At 44.4% G+C, this 16,147-nt stretch overlaps 1 protein-coding gene across 1 annotated transcript in view; it reads left to right on the top strand.

The window, feature by feature from the left end:
* The window catches only part of TRPM5 (transient receptor potential cation channel subfamily M member 5), a 75,818-nt gene that overhangs the window by 22,174 nt on the left and 37,497 nt on the right, over positions 1–16,147 (top strand). The window contains 6 exon segments of the mRNA XM_019551006.1: positions 349–540; positions 3,143–3,245; positions 5,254–5,372; positions 7,055–7,405; positions 10,720–10,851; positions 11,678–11,801. Coding sequence (XP_019406551.1) covers positions 349–540; positions 3,143–3,245; positions 5,254–5,372; positions 7,055–7,405; positions 10,720–10,851; positions 11,678–11,801 — 1,021 coding nt within the window.

Genomic DNA, 16,147 nt, shown 5'->3' with positions numbered 1-16,147 from the left:
GGGGGGGGGGGGGGGGGGGGTAGGTCCCCTCACTGAGATTCCCATCCTTGCTTCTTTCTATATTATTCTGAACCCAAGATTGAAAATTTGCACTGAAATAACAGACCAGGACTAGTGCATAGTGTAAAATAAATATAGGCAATAATGTATAGCCTGTAAGTCATCCCATCAGGAAAGCCAGTTATTAAGGTGATCCCAAATAATGAGCCTGGGCTGAATACACAGTAAGTCTGGTTCAGGCATGTATCCCATCCCTGGTTGTAACATATTTTAACACACCTTAATGTATTAATCTATTTTATTTTTCTTTCCACAAGATTGTACTAAAGTATGTTTTTAAAACTACAGAGAATTTGCAAGGGCTTGGAAAACTCCGCTCCCTGGCTCATCTTAGCGGGATCTGGGGGGACAGCTGACATCTTAGCTGCATTAGTGAATGAGCCACAGCTTATTGTGCCGCAAGTGGTCAAAAAACAGTTCAAAGAAAAATTTCCTTCAGAGAACTTTTTATGGAAAGATATTTGCCAGTGGACAGCAACAGTAAGCTCATTTGTTTGATATATTCATGTATCAGATTCACAGACTTTCTCTTACAGTTTCCAGCTTCTGTGGTCCATCTGGTAACCACCCTGTTTTATCAGATTTCCTGGGAGGCTGTTCAGAAATAAGCTAGACATAAAATTGAGACTAATGCCACACAAAAGGTATTTGAGATCAAAATCAGGCTAGATGAGACTATAATTATTTTTGGCTTAGTAAGTCATTTAAAACACTTAGTACTCTATCCTCCCCTAAATAGTTTCCTCAAGTAACAGTCAGAACATATGAGCTAGGGAGTCCCTCTGGAGGCCGTGGAGTATGATTCATGCAGTGCAGCTGTGGAGGTTCTGCAGCTGTAAAGAACCAATCCATGAGCTGAAACTATTAAGCAGAAGTCTGATTCTGGATGTGCATGAATAGACTTGCTGCTCTTCTTTATCTCCACCATCCTCATCTTCTCTCAATAATAAATGCTACTCATAAAAAGAACAAGATCCACAGACTGTATAAATTCAAAGAGCAGTGGAGTAGTTTCTTCTTTTAGAAGGACACTGAACTTTGCAATGGCCAGATGATGGGATTGCAGAAGTGCACAATAGCTCACCGAAACTCCCTATGTGGGGATGGGGCCTTGAACAGGCAGGGAGTTGGCATGGACATGGATCTGGCACCTTGGAGCAGCTGCTCCATGTTGATGGCAGGCGGCAGCTTCAGCAGGGGCAGCTCTGCTGGGGTCTCCACCACCACCAGCACCACCTCCACACAGCTCTTGTACCCTGAGGAGGGTCTGGAGCCGCTGCCTGACTTGGTGCTGCTACCTGGCTTTAGTGGCAGTGGCCTGGGTGTGGCAGCAGTGGCAGCAGCGGCAGCAGCTGGGCAGCCACAGCAAGAAGGGCCCTAGAAGCAGCAAGGGGGAGGTGGCCATGCCTGCTGCCAGGTCCCGCTTTTCCCCAGTGCCCGGAAGCAGCTTCTGCCTAGCTGCTGCCACTGCCGCCTCCGCACCCAGACTGCCACCACTGAATCTGGGCAGTAGCATGAAATTGGGCTGCAGCTCCGGCCCCTCCTTCAAGGAGAAGGGCACCTCCATCTTTACAGCTGCCCGCCCACTGATACTGCGCATGTTGGCCAGGGCAGGTGGGTCTGACGTGGGCGCTGCAGGGACCCCAACCCCCCATGAGGGGCAGGCGGGGCCAGGGCCAGGCCTGTACACTCAGCCCAGGGTTCAGGCCCTGCCTGTGTAGCTCCTGGCCAGTCTCCATGGAGACCCCAGGGTCTTGGGGCAGTGATCTGCTCCCTGCATGTCTCTGGCCCTGTGCTAGCACTGCCTCAAGATCCCAAGGTCTCCCTAGCCCTGCCCAACCATCTGGCTCCCAGATGCCACTCCCCACTGGCCCACAGCTTCATCCCAGCCACCCGGCCAAGTTACCTTCCTGTGTGGGTCCCATCACCAGCAGTAGGTGCAGGGCAGATGGGTCTGGGTGTCCAGATAGCAGGGTTGGGTCCAGTGCCAGCAACAGCTGGAAGGAGGTGCCACTGCCAGGTCAGCTGGGAAATGGAGTTGTCACCAAGACACCCCAGCCCTGCTGCATGTCTGGGGGCGTGGGACATACCATGGGTCAAACTGTGCCTGGGCTAGGCATGACAGAGGGACCTGCTGCAGGGTGGACAAATCCCTGTGGGCTGGATCTGGCTTGTGAGCTATATTTTGCTTACTCCTAGTCTATCTCCATTCTCCCCATAACCATACCAGGTAATTAAAGACTGTTATTAAATATCACCCCTCCTTCCCCCACCCTCCTCCCTAACATAGTCTTCACTTCTCCAAACTAAATAATCCTCATTATTTTAGCCTAATTCATAATTCATGTTTCCCAAGCCTCTAATCAGTTTGGTCACTTTCTGCTAGAGTCTTTCTAATTTCTCCACATCTTTCTTGAAGTGTGGGGCCCAAAACTGAACAAAAATACTCCAGGTGACACTTCACCAGTGCCAAATAAAGTAGGAGAACCACTTTCCTTGATTTGCAAATGATGCTCCTGTTAATACAGCACAGTATACTATTGGCCCTTTTTGCTCCAAGAGCATGCTGTTGGCTCATATTCATCTTACAGTCCTTTTCTGCAGTACTGCATCCTAGCCAGTCCTTCTCCAATCATGTTCTAGACTGGAGTTTCCCAGCATAGATCAACTTTTGATGGTTCTCATACAGGGAACTTTTAGAAAGCATTTTCATAAACAAAGGAAGCTGCTAGTAGAAAAACAAGTTTGGTTGCAGAATGAAAAGGCAAGATGCTTAGAACTCATAACACTATAAATGTTAGCTACAAAGAAGGCCAAAAGTCAACTGAGAATGATAGAGAGAGAACTGGATTGGCACTCAGGAGATCTGGCTTCTTTTCCCAGCTTTATCACAGACTATTATGTTCTCACATCTCTTGTGTGGAAATTGGGGCTAATAATTCTTCCTTTCTTCCACCCTTTGTCTATTCTGTATATTGAGAATATAAGTTCTTGGGGCAGGGACTCTCCTACTGCATGAGATCATAGCACCAATTTGAATAGCAACAGGATGACAAAATAATTTATTTCAACCCCCCTATAGATTCAGAACATTATTTCCCAGCAACATCTTTTAACAGTTCATGACTTTGAGCAAGAAGGTTCTGAAGAATTAGACACAGTCATTTTGAAAGCTTTGGTTAAAGGTAAGGATCCTTTTTGTGTTGCATGTATACATGTTACATGCTAAGTACATATTCTTCTAATAACTTAAGAGTTTGTGTAGAATATGTACAGCTTTAATTCCTGAAAGCTAAGTTTGCCTGTTGTTGCTCTGCCAAGTATTATTTTCACTTGCCATGGGTCATTCAGTTTATAGAATGAGAGCTTCAAATCAGGAAGACCATTTTTAGAACATGTTTTAAATCTTGGATTACAGCTAAATTGGGAATTTTCCGATAAAAACATATTTTCACCAGAAAAATCATCTATTTGTTACATGTATTTGTTAAAGCCAAACTTTTTTACTGGAATATATGGACTAGTCTCAACAGAAAAGGGCTTCTTTCATTCAAAATAGAATTCTAGTTCAAGATCGGGGGAAACACACACACACACGCAGGTGCCTGACCTAGAAGTTAGGGCACTCACTTGCATTACAACAGACTGGGTGCATCTACATGAGACATTAATTGTGCAGTAATTAATTGTGCTGTAAAAAGCTTCTATACGTGCACCCCTATTAGGGTACATGAAACTAACACACTCGGCAGCAGAGTAGGACTTGTAAATTTAAGGACAAGTAAATACAAGCCCTACTCCACTGCAGGGTTTGTGTGTGTGTGCAGCATACAACTGGCTGGCTGGGGTACAAGGGTGCTTCAGTGCTGGGGCTGCCCGCCAGTTAGCCCCACACTGAAGCACCCTCGTATCCCCTGCAGCCCCTCCACAGCATATTGAGTATGGTCGGAGTAGCCCTGGGCTGGCAGGCTGACCCCCTCCCAGCCTCCTGCCAGTCGGGCTGCTGTGATCTGGGAAGCAATAAGCTCTGCAGTGTACTGCTGCCCCCTAATGCCATGGGTAGACACCCCCACTGAAATCCAGCATCTTGCTCCAACGTATAGCAGCTACACCTTGAAAAAACTGAGTGACATGCACCCATAAATAGACAACAGCCCAGTAGCCAGGGCATTCATCTGAGCTGTGTGAGACAGAGGTTCAAATACCTGGCCTGAATTAGGCAGACAAGATTTTGACTTGGGTCTACCACATCCCAGGTAAGCATCCTGGTTTTTCAGATACTTGCTATTCTGGGATAAGGGGGGCTCCTCTCTGTTTTGGATTTTTTCCCCCCTCCAAAAAACCAAACCAAAACAAAAAAAACAAACAAAAAAACCCCAACCCGTAAAGGCCTTGAGTTTACTCCTATATGAAATAGAACCATTTAAAAAAAAAAATTGGAAGCAAGCGAAGTGTGCTGTTGAGCAGGGGTTCCTGTTTGATGCAGTCTTCTGTTTGCTTGTAGGTGAAATAACTGAAACACTCAGATACATACTTATATGAGACCATACTGGACAATTTAAAAATGTATATGCTATTCTAGTTGGCAATGAATTATCTGATCCATGGTTGCTATTAGCTCCTGTCAGAAGCAACAGGCTATAGAGGAACTGAAATATGCTGGGGATTTTATATTTTAATTAAAAAAACATTTTAAAAAGCCACACATCCAAATGAGCTTCCATAGTAATAAAAGCAGTACAGTTTTCCTACAAACCTTCACTGTCTCTTCTGACAGAAGAGTACAGTAAGTTAGCCATCCACTTCAATTTGTATTGGACCATCCAAGTTTCAGCCTGGGGAGAGGGTAATCCACATCCTGTGAATTAAAGACAAAAACAAAACCAAAAAAGAACCACCCATTGACTTCCTGGATTAGTTGTACAGGACTGAGATTGTTTTAATGTTTTTAATGAAAGATTTTGGCAGACCTACAACATTCAAAAGATAAGATGGACATAAGTTTTCAGATTGTTACATTTGAAGTAAAGAAGGGTCTGAAGAATTTCTGTACTGGTAACCCACAGTTTTGAGATAACTGAATAAGAGGTCTTAATCTATTGAGCTATCTATATATATTAATTAAGCATGCATGATGTCTGATTTAATGCAGGTTTAAGCACTGAATTTGTTAACATTTTATACTTTTGGCAGCCTGTAAAAGCCACAGTCAGGAAGCCCAGGAATATCTGGATGAACTGAAGCTGGCAGTGGCATGGAATAGAGTGGACATAGCTAAAAGTGAAATATTCAATGGAGATGTGGAATGGAAGGTAAAGAGGATTTACTTGCACAGCTTAGGGCTGTCCAATTTAGCAGCTGGAAGGCCACATCAGCAGGGGCCACACCAGTGAGGCCACAGTCCCCATCACCTCAACTGCTAGTTCTTACCACTGCACCATAAGGCATATGCAGCTGAGCGGGCAGCCCCTCCTTCCTTACCTCCTTGACTGCAGGCGCGCCTGGAACTGCAGACTGCACTGAGCTGTGCTGTCCTGCTTTGCCCCACCTCTTGCGGCAGAGGCAGAAAGTGAAAGCCAGAGAAGGGAGGGAGTTGCTTGGAGATCCTGACTGTAGCAGCAGCCAAAGGAATAAGGGAACCAACAGCCAGGTGGAACCTGGGGGTGCAGATTAACCCCTTGCAAGCCACGTGGCCCAGAGGTTGCCAGCTGGGCTGCCCTGGCATAGATTATAATTGTACAAATAATCCTGTGGACTGATAAGACCTTTACGTAGGTAGCACCAGAAACCAAAGGCCACTGTTATTCCCCATGTATAGTCTAAGAAAATGTACTGTGCATTAGCCTATGCTGGCTCTTCTTTGAGTTTATAGCTGAAGATTCAAGTTTGTTATTCTCTTTCTAAACCAGCCCTCCTTCCTTAAACTGCTAATAAGTCTCTATGGTCTTTTCTGCATGAACAGTACAAAGTAGGGTGTTTGCCAATGACTGTGGCTTCCAGGCACTACTGCTATATAAATAATACAACAACACCAGTGGGGCAACAGTAAATGTCATTTAATGGTGTTTTCCCATTTTTATGTAGATGTCAGTCAAAAGACTAATCACCAGGAATCTGGGTTTTCTGTTTCCCACAGAAAAATGGATTAAAACATGGATTTCCCCTTATCAGAGTAAAATGCAGATTTCTCATTTTAGAGACAAACCCATGGATTTTGCAGCTTTGCAATGAGCTACCTGCAGGCTGGTAGAGTTCCAGCCTGAAGGGGGTTGGGAGGGAACAGGAGAAGGGTGGTCAGGCAGGTGGCACCATGTGGCATGCACATGGCCCCAGGCAGCCTGGAAAGCAGCTCCCACAGGTAAGCTGTGGAGGAGCAGGGGATTGAGGCCCCTGAGGGGGAGTTGGGCAGTGCTGGGGCTGCTGCCCAGCTGGGAGGTATGTGACACTTGGGGCCCCCCCGCCCCATGCACAGAGCTGGGAGGCGGCGGGGGGCAAAAGTCCCCCTGCCCCCAAGGAGTGTGTGCAGCAGTGAGGAGCCAGCCCCTACACCTTAGCCTGCAGCAGGCAGGCAGCAGACAGTGCCTGGGGGGTGGGGTGGGGGCAGGGCTCTGCTTTGCTCTGCTGCAGCAGCTATAGCCTCCTGCCGGGGGCAGGGGGCTGTGGACCCAGGTCCCTGCTCCTGTAGCCCTGGCAGCTGGGGACCCCTTCTGGCAGGGCTGGGTAGGGGGAATGAGAGGCACCAGCAGGGCTGGGGGAGGTCGTGGGGGGCTTTTATATTAATCACGGATTTTGGGGGTTTTAATCAGATAGTTTGCTATTTTTTATCAGAGAATTTGTGGTTTTCCTTTTTTTAAATCAGGGAAAACCAGAATCCCTGCTAATCACTAATTGGTGGCAAGGCACAGATTTAAAAGCAGTAGCTTAGTGAGTAAAGGGCCCATTTCTTTACACTAATCTCCTCTGACATCCTTTAAAATGTTTTATATCAAACTAGTCCTGTGACCTGGAGGAGGTGATGATGGATGCTCTGGTGAATGATAAACCAGAATTTGTCAAGTTATTTATCGACAACGGGGCCAACATGTATGACTTCCTCACATACAGCCGGCTTCAGAGGCTCTACTGCTCCATTTCTCAGAAAAGTCTCCTCTACTCTCTTCTGCTGAAGAAGCATGAGGAAAGCAAATTGACTTTGGCAGGACTCAGTGGGCAACAACACAGAGAAGTGAAGGAGACCTGCCCACTCTTTACCCTCAATGAAGTTTCTAGAGTTCTCAAAGACTTTCTTCATGATGCCTGCAAAGGTTTCTACCAAGAAGTCAAGCAAGGATTCAAGAAGAAATTTGTGAGTTATACTTAAGGTTCACAGGTTAAACCAATCCTCTCTGTTTTATTTTTTTAAATGACTAGCTTTATTAAAATAATTAAAATTGAGGTCAGATGAAAGAAAGACATGGTTAACATGTTGCAAATGTCAAAGCTAGAAATGGAGGGGATTGATGGTTTATTATATTTAGTAAAATATTTTGTGATTTCTCAACCCTCCAACTCCATCAATTGCCACAATTCTGGTATTGCTATTTCTTGAACTTAGTTAAAATTGTAAAAGTAGATTCATAAAAAAGAACATAAGGTTTTATAATCCTGAATTGTTTGTTCATATCAGTTTCTTTAGAACTCTGATAAAAATTAACTATAGTTTTTACTAGTTTAGTACTAGTGGAATCTCTTCAAGTATATAAATTTGACAACACCTTCCTTTTTCTTTTGTGGATGGGGAACATAAGTAACAGGCATGGGCAACCCCAGATATCAGTTTGACCGAGTTCTCAAAATAGTAAGGGCCCTTGCTTACAAAGAGCCACAGTATTTTATCTTAAAGCAGGAGATCCAATATTCAACAAGATGCAGTGTAGGCCAGGTGCCTGTATTTTATTTTTATTGAATAGCACATATAGCCTAAGGAAAAGATTATTTGTTAGACTTCTGCATTTATCATCATGAGAGATATTGCCTGACTAGAGACACTGGCCTTCAGAGGAGAGCGGGTACCTTCATGCTCCTGTACTTTATCTATGAGACACCACAATGGCATTTTTATCAGGAGCTATTTCAGCTTTTAGAATAAGAGAAAACTAGGGTTGGAAGGGACCTCAGGAGGTCATCTAGTCCAACCACCTGATCAAAACAGGACCATACTCAACTAGATCATCCCAGCCAGGGCTCTGTTTAGCTGAGTCTTAAAGACCTCTATGGGTGTTCCACAGCCTCTCTGGGTAACCAGTTGCAGTGTTTTACTATCCTCCACATGAGGAAGTTTTTCCTAATATCTAACCTAAACTTCCCTTGCTGCAACTTGAGCCTTATTGTGCCATCTGCCACCACTGAGAACAATCTAGCTCCATCCTTTTTGGAGCCACCCTTCAGATAGTTGAAGGCTGCTATTAAATCCCTCCTCAGTCTTCTCTTCTCCAGACTAAATAAGCCAGTTCTCTCAGCCTGTCTTCAAAAAGTGATGTGCCCCAGCCCCTCACCATTTCTGTTACCCTCTGTTGGACTCTCTTCAATTTGTACACATCCTTTCTGTAGTGGGGGACCCAAAACTGGACACAGTACTCCAGATGTGGTCTCACACAGTATTCCAGATGTGGTCTCACCAGTGCTGAATAGAGGGGAATAAGTACTTCCTTTGATCTGCTGGCAAGAATATATTGGGCTAAAATATTTTAATTTTTACACTTTCCAGTTTTCTTAAACCCTGAAGGATTAAAAAACTTGAACTGAAAATGTCCAAACTGAACTATTGAATCTTCTTGTCCCTCACAAGTGTTGACTTAACACTGTGGAAACATTCGAATAAATGATTGCATAAGAACTTCAGGGGGAAAAAATCCCCTGAATAGTCCTTTTACTGTACAGATTTTATTGTACAGATTGGTCATACTGGGATGGATTTAGTTCTCAGGAAAGACAGTCCAAATGTGGAGTGACATCTATGAAGTCAGTGGACCTACTCCAGATTTGCCAGTGTTAAAGGAACAAGATTGTGGACCTGTGTTCTCTCAGTTACACTGGTGGAATTTGGGAGTAACTCAGCTGAAGTCAGTGTCACACCAATGTAAAGCTGGTGTGACACCATTTTGCTGCGTGCAAACAAAGCGAGAGGCATGTGTGCACGATACTTTAAAAATAAGTTAAATGCTTTTGCACCGCTTTAATGGTGACGGTGTTTTCACACTTTGGTGCTGTATTGCGCATTAATTCCAGCAGCTGTAGGAAATTCAGCATTGTAATGCACCTTAAATGACTTGGGGCACAACAAACTAAAACTCCTTTAAGGACTTCTAGTTTGCTGCCCCTACAGCCACAGAGTGAAGCACTGGCTCCATGGAGCTCTACAGCTCTGCAGGAAGCGCTGCAGGCAGCCTGGCAGCAGCCTGGGAAAGCAGGCTCTGCCCAAGAAAAATGGCGAGCCTGATCTTACCCCACCCCGAAGCCTGCTTGCCTTCCTGAGCTGTGCAGGGGCCTGGTGTTTCCCTCTACCACTGTGGTGCCCCCGCCTGAGCCAGGTGCCACCAATGGGGGGGGGCTGCCACTGCCACAGAGGGAGGCACCAGCTCCTTCCAGAGCCCAGCAGCTCAATCTGTCCTCCCCACCAGAGAGGCAGGTAAGTTAGCAGGGTATGTGTATGACACAAGGGTTTAATCAGCCCTAAACTGAAGTGGTGTTTTTTAAAACCCACTGCTTCAATTTAAGGCCCCCGTTTGGTCTACACACGCCCTTTGGTGTCTTCCAAAATAATTTTTTTTCCAATTTTCATTCAAAGCTTTAAGTTTTTAATTTTTACACTGAAAACCTGTAACAACTCCAAAACTCAGCCAGTCCTCCAAATGAGGATTTCAGCAAGAAAAACAGAAAAAGGAGATTCTTTGGGGGAAAAAATTGTTTTAGAAAAAAATAGTAATTTTTTGGATAATAACCTCATGGCGGAAAGGGGTGATTGTGTCATTTTAACACTCAGAAGCTGATCTAAGTTGTTAGGTTTTCTGTAAAATGCTTTCCATTCAACTCAAGAGCAACCTGCATTCTATGTAAGCTATTCCCTGTTTGGAGAGAAGAAATAGTGAGGCTGATAAGCTAAAAATAAATGGAGCTATGAAGTACTTTCTCCTGCACAGGCCCTGATGGAGGCTTGCTTGTGTTTAAATAAAATGCCTTTTGTTCTTTTGCCTTGAAACCATGTCTTTTACGCTTGAACTAAGTGGGAATCTGATGTAACTGAAGTCCAGTCCTGATGAGTTAATCACAGGCTTTTCTTGGATGATATTACACACCAAGGGTGAAATCCTGTCCTCAGTAAAGTTAATGGGAGCTTTGCCATTGACTTCAATAGAAGAATGATTTCATCCAGAATTTTCTCACACATATTAGGTTGTATGCTGGATACAAGGCCCTTTTGATTCAGTATATGGAGTGAATCAGTCGCCATTTGATTCTAAAAAAAAAAAAAAAAATCAAAAAAAAAAAATCAAAGAATATGAAGTCTCTGGAACTGCTGATTGCTGCTGGAGTTTCCATGGGTGTTTCTAATACTGCATTAAACATACAAAATAAAGTAATGATCAGATTCTTAAATACTTTTTTTAAATAAACTTTTAGGATAAAACAAATGCAAAACGACTACCGGGGCTCCTGGATATGAACCAGAAAAGTGAGAATCCTTGGAGGGATTTATTTTTATGGGCAGTACTTCAAAACCGCCACAAGATGGCAAAGTACTTCTGGGCTACGGTAAGCTTCTACGTGTAATTACTTGATGTCGGATATCGGCAATTTTATATTAATATATGGTATATTGGAATATGTAGTTTTGCGGTTATGGAGTTGATAAGGTCAATATGTTTGCTTTTCAAAATGTGATATATACTGTTTACATAAGTGTTGTCCTCTCAGTTGCTGTAGTCTAAATGTAGCTCAAGTTAACAGCAGTCAGATATTATTATGGATGAATGCTTGGGGGCTTCACAGCTAGTGAAGAAAATCAATGCTGCTTCATTGATTTCCATGGAGGTCTGCTGATTAACATCAGCTGAGGATCTGGGTTTGGAGCTACCATTTGTCCTTTGGACAGTCAATGACTCATCCTTCTGACCTCAGATTTTGTTCTTTTTATAATGGGTTAATTGTGTATTTGGTTTTGGCACCATGGGGACAGACGAAAGGAGCACAACAGCATATCTTTGACTCTTGCTTTGCATAAGTGGGAAGTGTGTTTCTCTATTTCTACCAGTCACTGTTCTTGTCTTGGCTCTTGCCTGATACATGAAAACAGGCTCCTTTATAGGTTCTCAAGCTCAGTTCCCAGAAATCTTTTGGCTTGCAAGGTGCCAGAAGTCCAGCTCCCATGAGACACTCTGGCAGCATTTCTGAATCCAAATATTTTGGAAGCCAACAAAGGTTTTTTTGTTGTTGTTGTTCTAATCTCTGCCAAAAATGGAGATTCTCCACAGGAAAACTGTCTTTTTAAAATCTAATCACATCTGTTGGTGATATTCCTCTCATTCAGAAATCGCCAATATTCATAACATGCTGTCTTTATCTCCTTTGAATTTTCCAGGGACAGGAAGGTGTAGCTGCAGCTTTGGCAGCTTGTAAGATTGTTAAAGAGATGTCCCGACTGGAGACAGAGACCGAAGTAGCTCGTATAATGAAAGAGGCTAAGTATGAGCAGCTCGCTGTGGGTAAGCAACCACAGCCTGTAAGATCATCATCAAATATTTAATAGGTGACTGGTCTTGAAAGGCCAGCTAGTGAAACAATCTTAAGGTAACAACAGATATACTTTTGTGGGAAGTTCAAGACTTTTCCAACTCTGTCATTCAATTCTCTAATGTCAGGCTCTTCTAGCATAAATATTTCATTGAACATGTGTTTTTAAATCACTGTTTTGGGGCTATGTTGTGGGGAGTTTGTTTGTTTGCTGTGCTTTGTTTTTTTGAAGGGAGGGGCATTAAAGGGAAACTGGTCCCTGATTGGAGGGAGACCATTTCAGGTTCAAAAAACAACCCAAATGTGCCCATGAAAATACACCCTGTCTGCTGGCTGTCTCTAAAAGAATAATCTAGTCATAATCCTCTCCTTTCTCCTGAACATGGGGTAAAGTCTGTTTTTGTAACTGCATTTCTCAGTCCTCCCAATCGAACCTCCAAGTCTACGTTTTCTTCAGTTTTCAAATACTTCCCGGTATTGTGCAGGTTAGAAATACCTTATGAACATCCTCTCTCCATGAGTTTTGTAAACTTGGGTTTCTGATGCTCAAATAAGCAGCACAGGGGTATAAGAAAGTGACCAAAGAAATAAAATGGCTAAAACACTTTGTGCAGTGTGGGTTTATTAATTAAGGTCACGCCGAGAGCTACTTTAATTAAAGCAGCCGGAGCATCACGTGTATCAGTGTCCCTGTGCTGAAAAATGGTGGCAGGGGAGCGTTAACAAAAGCTTATTGAATGAGCTTTAGTTAAAGCATCCCAAACACCATTTTTTAGTTTAGGGACACTGACACACGTCACGCTGGAGTCTGCTAGAACACAGGAATGACTACATTCCAGCAGACTCCATTGAGTCTGCTCCGACACACTGTAATTGCAACGCGCGTTGGAGCAGCCTTGTTGCACATCTATAGGCGCCCATTATTTTAGATGCTCAAAACCAGCTACCTTGTAGGGTTTTCATTTAACTTTTTACTTCAAGCTGCAGCCACAGCTAAAAATATATGTCACCAAGGACAAATGGAAGCTCCTAACAGCAACCAGGACCAGATTATATCAAGCTGCAGCTGTAGGCACTAGGCTTCCTATGGCTCTGATTCCTGTGTAGAGTTTTGGTGGCAAGGGCCCATCCTACTAAAGAGGCTCAGAGAGCGGCATGGGGTCTCCTCTCCTTTAGCAGCATCAGTGATGAGCTTGCTCCTCAAAAAGGCAAGCTGCTTCAGATGCCAGGCCCACTGCTTTCTCTTTCTTCCACCATACGGAGTTCATTGTTGGAAGCAGGGACACAGGGCACCAAGAGCAACAAGTCTTAGGGTTTTCCTTCACTTATAACAGTTAACTCAAACTAGTCTCTGTCAGGGGTGACCAACTGCTAACTACAATTTAAGCTTACTCAAAATAATTAGTTCAGCAGCTGATGAGATGCCGCATCCTTGCAGCATTACCAGTTGTTGAGCATCAGCAGAAGTTGAGCTTTAGCTCATCCCCACCTTGAAAGACCAGCTGGCTTGCTCATGAAAGCAGCACTTAACCAGAACTAAAGATTTTTTTTGCCCCTGGATGGGTGTCAGGCTAGGAGCAAAAAACACAAGTTATGCCCTGAGGTAATGCTGTGGAGACAAGTTCTGGTTACAATATGTGGGCCGGTTCTTTCGTCTGTGAGTCCCTGTTTCATTATGCCTGCAGACATGACTGAACAGGTTATGCAAAGGTTTCTCAGGCTTTCTCTTTCTCCACATGGGCTAGAAACGTTAGAATACTAAAAGTGAAAGCCAAGGTTCTGACCATTTCAGCAGCTGTGGTCCCACATGCAGGATGATAAGACCTAATCCAAAAACCACTGGATTCTTTGCATTGACTTCACTAGGTGTTCACGCAGGCTCAGAACCCCTGTCTTAATGTGGCCCTGATAACTATGTATTTTTCAGGAAGCCTATATATTATTCAGAGGATATTCGTTCTACTGATACTGACTGCAAAGATATCTGTGTCAAACCAAAGAATATGAACTTTAAGTAAAGAAACCTGAAGTTAAGTAAAGAAACTTGCAAAACCGAAGTGAGTGAGATGTGATACCAGGAATAGGAAATGCATAAAAAATAAAATATTAAAATTGGTGCAGTAACAGACACAGGAAACCAAATTTTAAAAAATGCATTCAACTTTTTTGAATGGGTCCCATCACTACAGCATCCGAACACTTGCTCCTATTGAACACCATAAGGATGTTGATAGTGGATCTCAAAAGGGCTGATGCTGGTATGCAAATATCTGTGGTTTGACATCAGTCGCCTTTTGGCTAGGATTTAATGTAAAATGTACTCATCTCCTCTGAATTGCTTCTAAGGGTAGAGGGGGTTGGCACCTTGAAGAATCAAAACTTTCAAAGCATAAGAAAATCTGCTAAGGTTTGGCTGGTGTCTGATAGTGCACATAAGGCAGTTACAGAATAGGTCATTAACATGTATTTGAGTAAGATTACACATTAGACTTAGCAGGTACTAATTCTAAGGTATGTTAAAGTAAGTGGTGCTAGTGATCAGTTACTCATTCAGGGTTAATATCCTTTAATGTGCACTGCTCAGACTTGCAGCTAGAGGGCTGGCAAGCAGGGACATGGTGAGGGGCTGTGAGTCTGCCCTGCTTGCTAACTCTTTACCCACAGTGTAGGCTGGGGGGTGAGGGAGAGGTAGGAAGGGCACCCCCCCATGCTGCCTGGATCTCCCCCTTCACCATCCAAACAATCCCACTGCCCCCTATCAACTCTCAGATTCCCCCATCCCTTGATTGACCCATCCATATCATGATTGCAGTCCAGCCACTCCAATTAGCCTGAGAGCAGTGGCAGTAGTTGCGGGGGAGAGTCCTCCTCTCTGCCTGATCCAAGGATCCCTGCAGTCCATACCTGGATCCAGCCCCTACCAGGCTCCACAGCTGCCTGGCAGCTCCTTGCCTAACCTGTCCTCTTGCCTCTGCCTGCCTTTCAGTTGTAGGGCCTGGCAGGGGCTAAATCTGGGTATGCAGGGGTGGCGTGCTCTTCAGGACTCCAGAAGCAGGCAGGGAGGGGGAACACTTCCCACTGGCACCTCTGCCTTTCAGACTGATTGGGGCAGCAGGGAAGTGATTTAGGTGTGGAGGTGCTGGATGGAGGGCAGAAGGGGCAATTGGTGTGGCAGGAGATTGATGTAGGGTCTGAGAGGACAGCAGTTCCACAGCTTCCCACTCATCCACTCTTCCCTTCTCCATGTTCCCCTTATCCCTTCCCCATGTAACTGTCCCTCTGGCTTCTCTACCCACCCGTCCCAACCCCATCCACTGGTTGCCTGGCTGTTCCTAGCTGTTGGTACAAGGCCTAGGGTCCTAGATTATAGTTAGTCCACCTGGGAGCAGTGCCTCCTGGTGTACTGAAAGGCTGCAATTTTGTAATTTTATTTCTGGTGAACACCCAGAAGTTAACGTAACTCAGTCTAGGAAGCACCACTTGGGGATAATCCTTGCCAGAAGTGGCAGAACTTTAAAACTTAGCACTTGTTAATGAGGGCAGGTAGCACTTGGTAATGAGCCTTAATGTGTGATCATTCAAGTTTTAAGTGCTCTTAACATGTTCTAGTTGTAATGTGTAATCTCACCCTTTGAGTGCTTACAAACAGTGACTTTTACATCACTTGGGGGAGAACTAAGGAAGGGGAATTTATCAATAAAAAATATACCAAATAGGGAAGGCAAAGGAAGTCAGACACAAAAGGTGCCTGTAAACATGCAGGGACGCTACTATAATTACAGTGCATCGGAGCAGACGCGATTAATCAAATCTGCTGGAGCATGCTAATTAGCACATTCTAGCAGTCTCCATGTCTTGTGTATTCAGCATCCCCATGCTTCAAAATGGTGGCCATTTTGAAGCACGGGACTGAATACACAACACACTGTAGGCACTTTAATAAAAGTGGTGTTTGGAGATGCTGTCATTTAAAATCTCCACCCTAGAGTCCTTAAGGAATTGGCCGAGGTCATTGCAGGACCGCTGACACGGCTCTATGAGCACTCGTGGTGCTCTGATGTGGTCCCAGAGGACTAGAAGTGTGGTTCCAATCTTCAAAAAGGGGAGGAAGGAGAACCCAGGAAACTATAGGCGAGTCAGTCTTACCTTGATCCTAGGCAAGCTGTTTGAGAAAATTATGCTGGCACACATCCATGAGGGGCCAGCTTAGGGGCAACCAGCACGGGTTCATCAGTGGCAGGTCCTGTCAGACCAACCTGGTGGCCTTCTATGATCAGGTTACCAGATCATTAGATGCAGAGGTAGCAGTGGACATAGT

Source organism: Crocodylus porosus, unplaced genomic scaffold, assembly GCF_001723895.1.
Source record: "Crocodylus porosus isolate Cpor-Errol unplaced genomic scaffold, CroPor_comp1, whole genome shotgun sequence".
NCBI classification, from domain to species: Eukaryota; Metazoa; Chordata; order Crocodylia; family Crocodylidae; genus Crocodylus; species Crocodylus porosus.
This window is presented reverse-complemented; position numbering and strand designations above follow the sequence as displayed.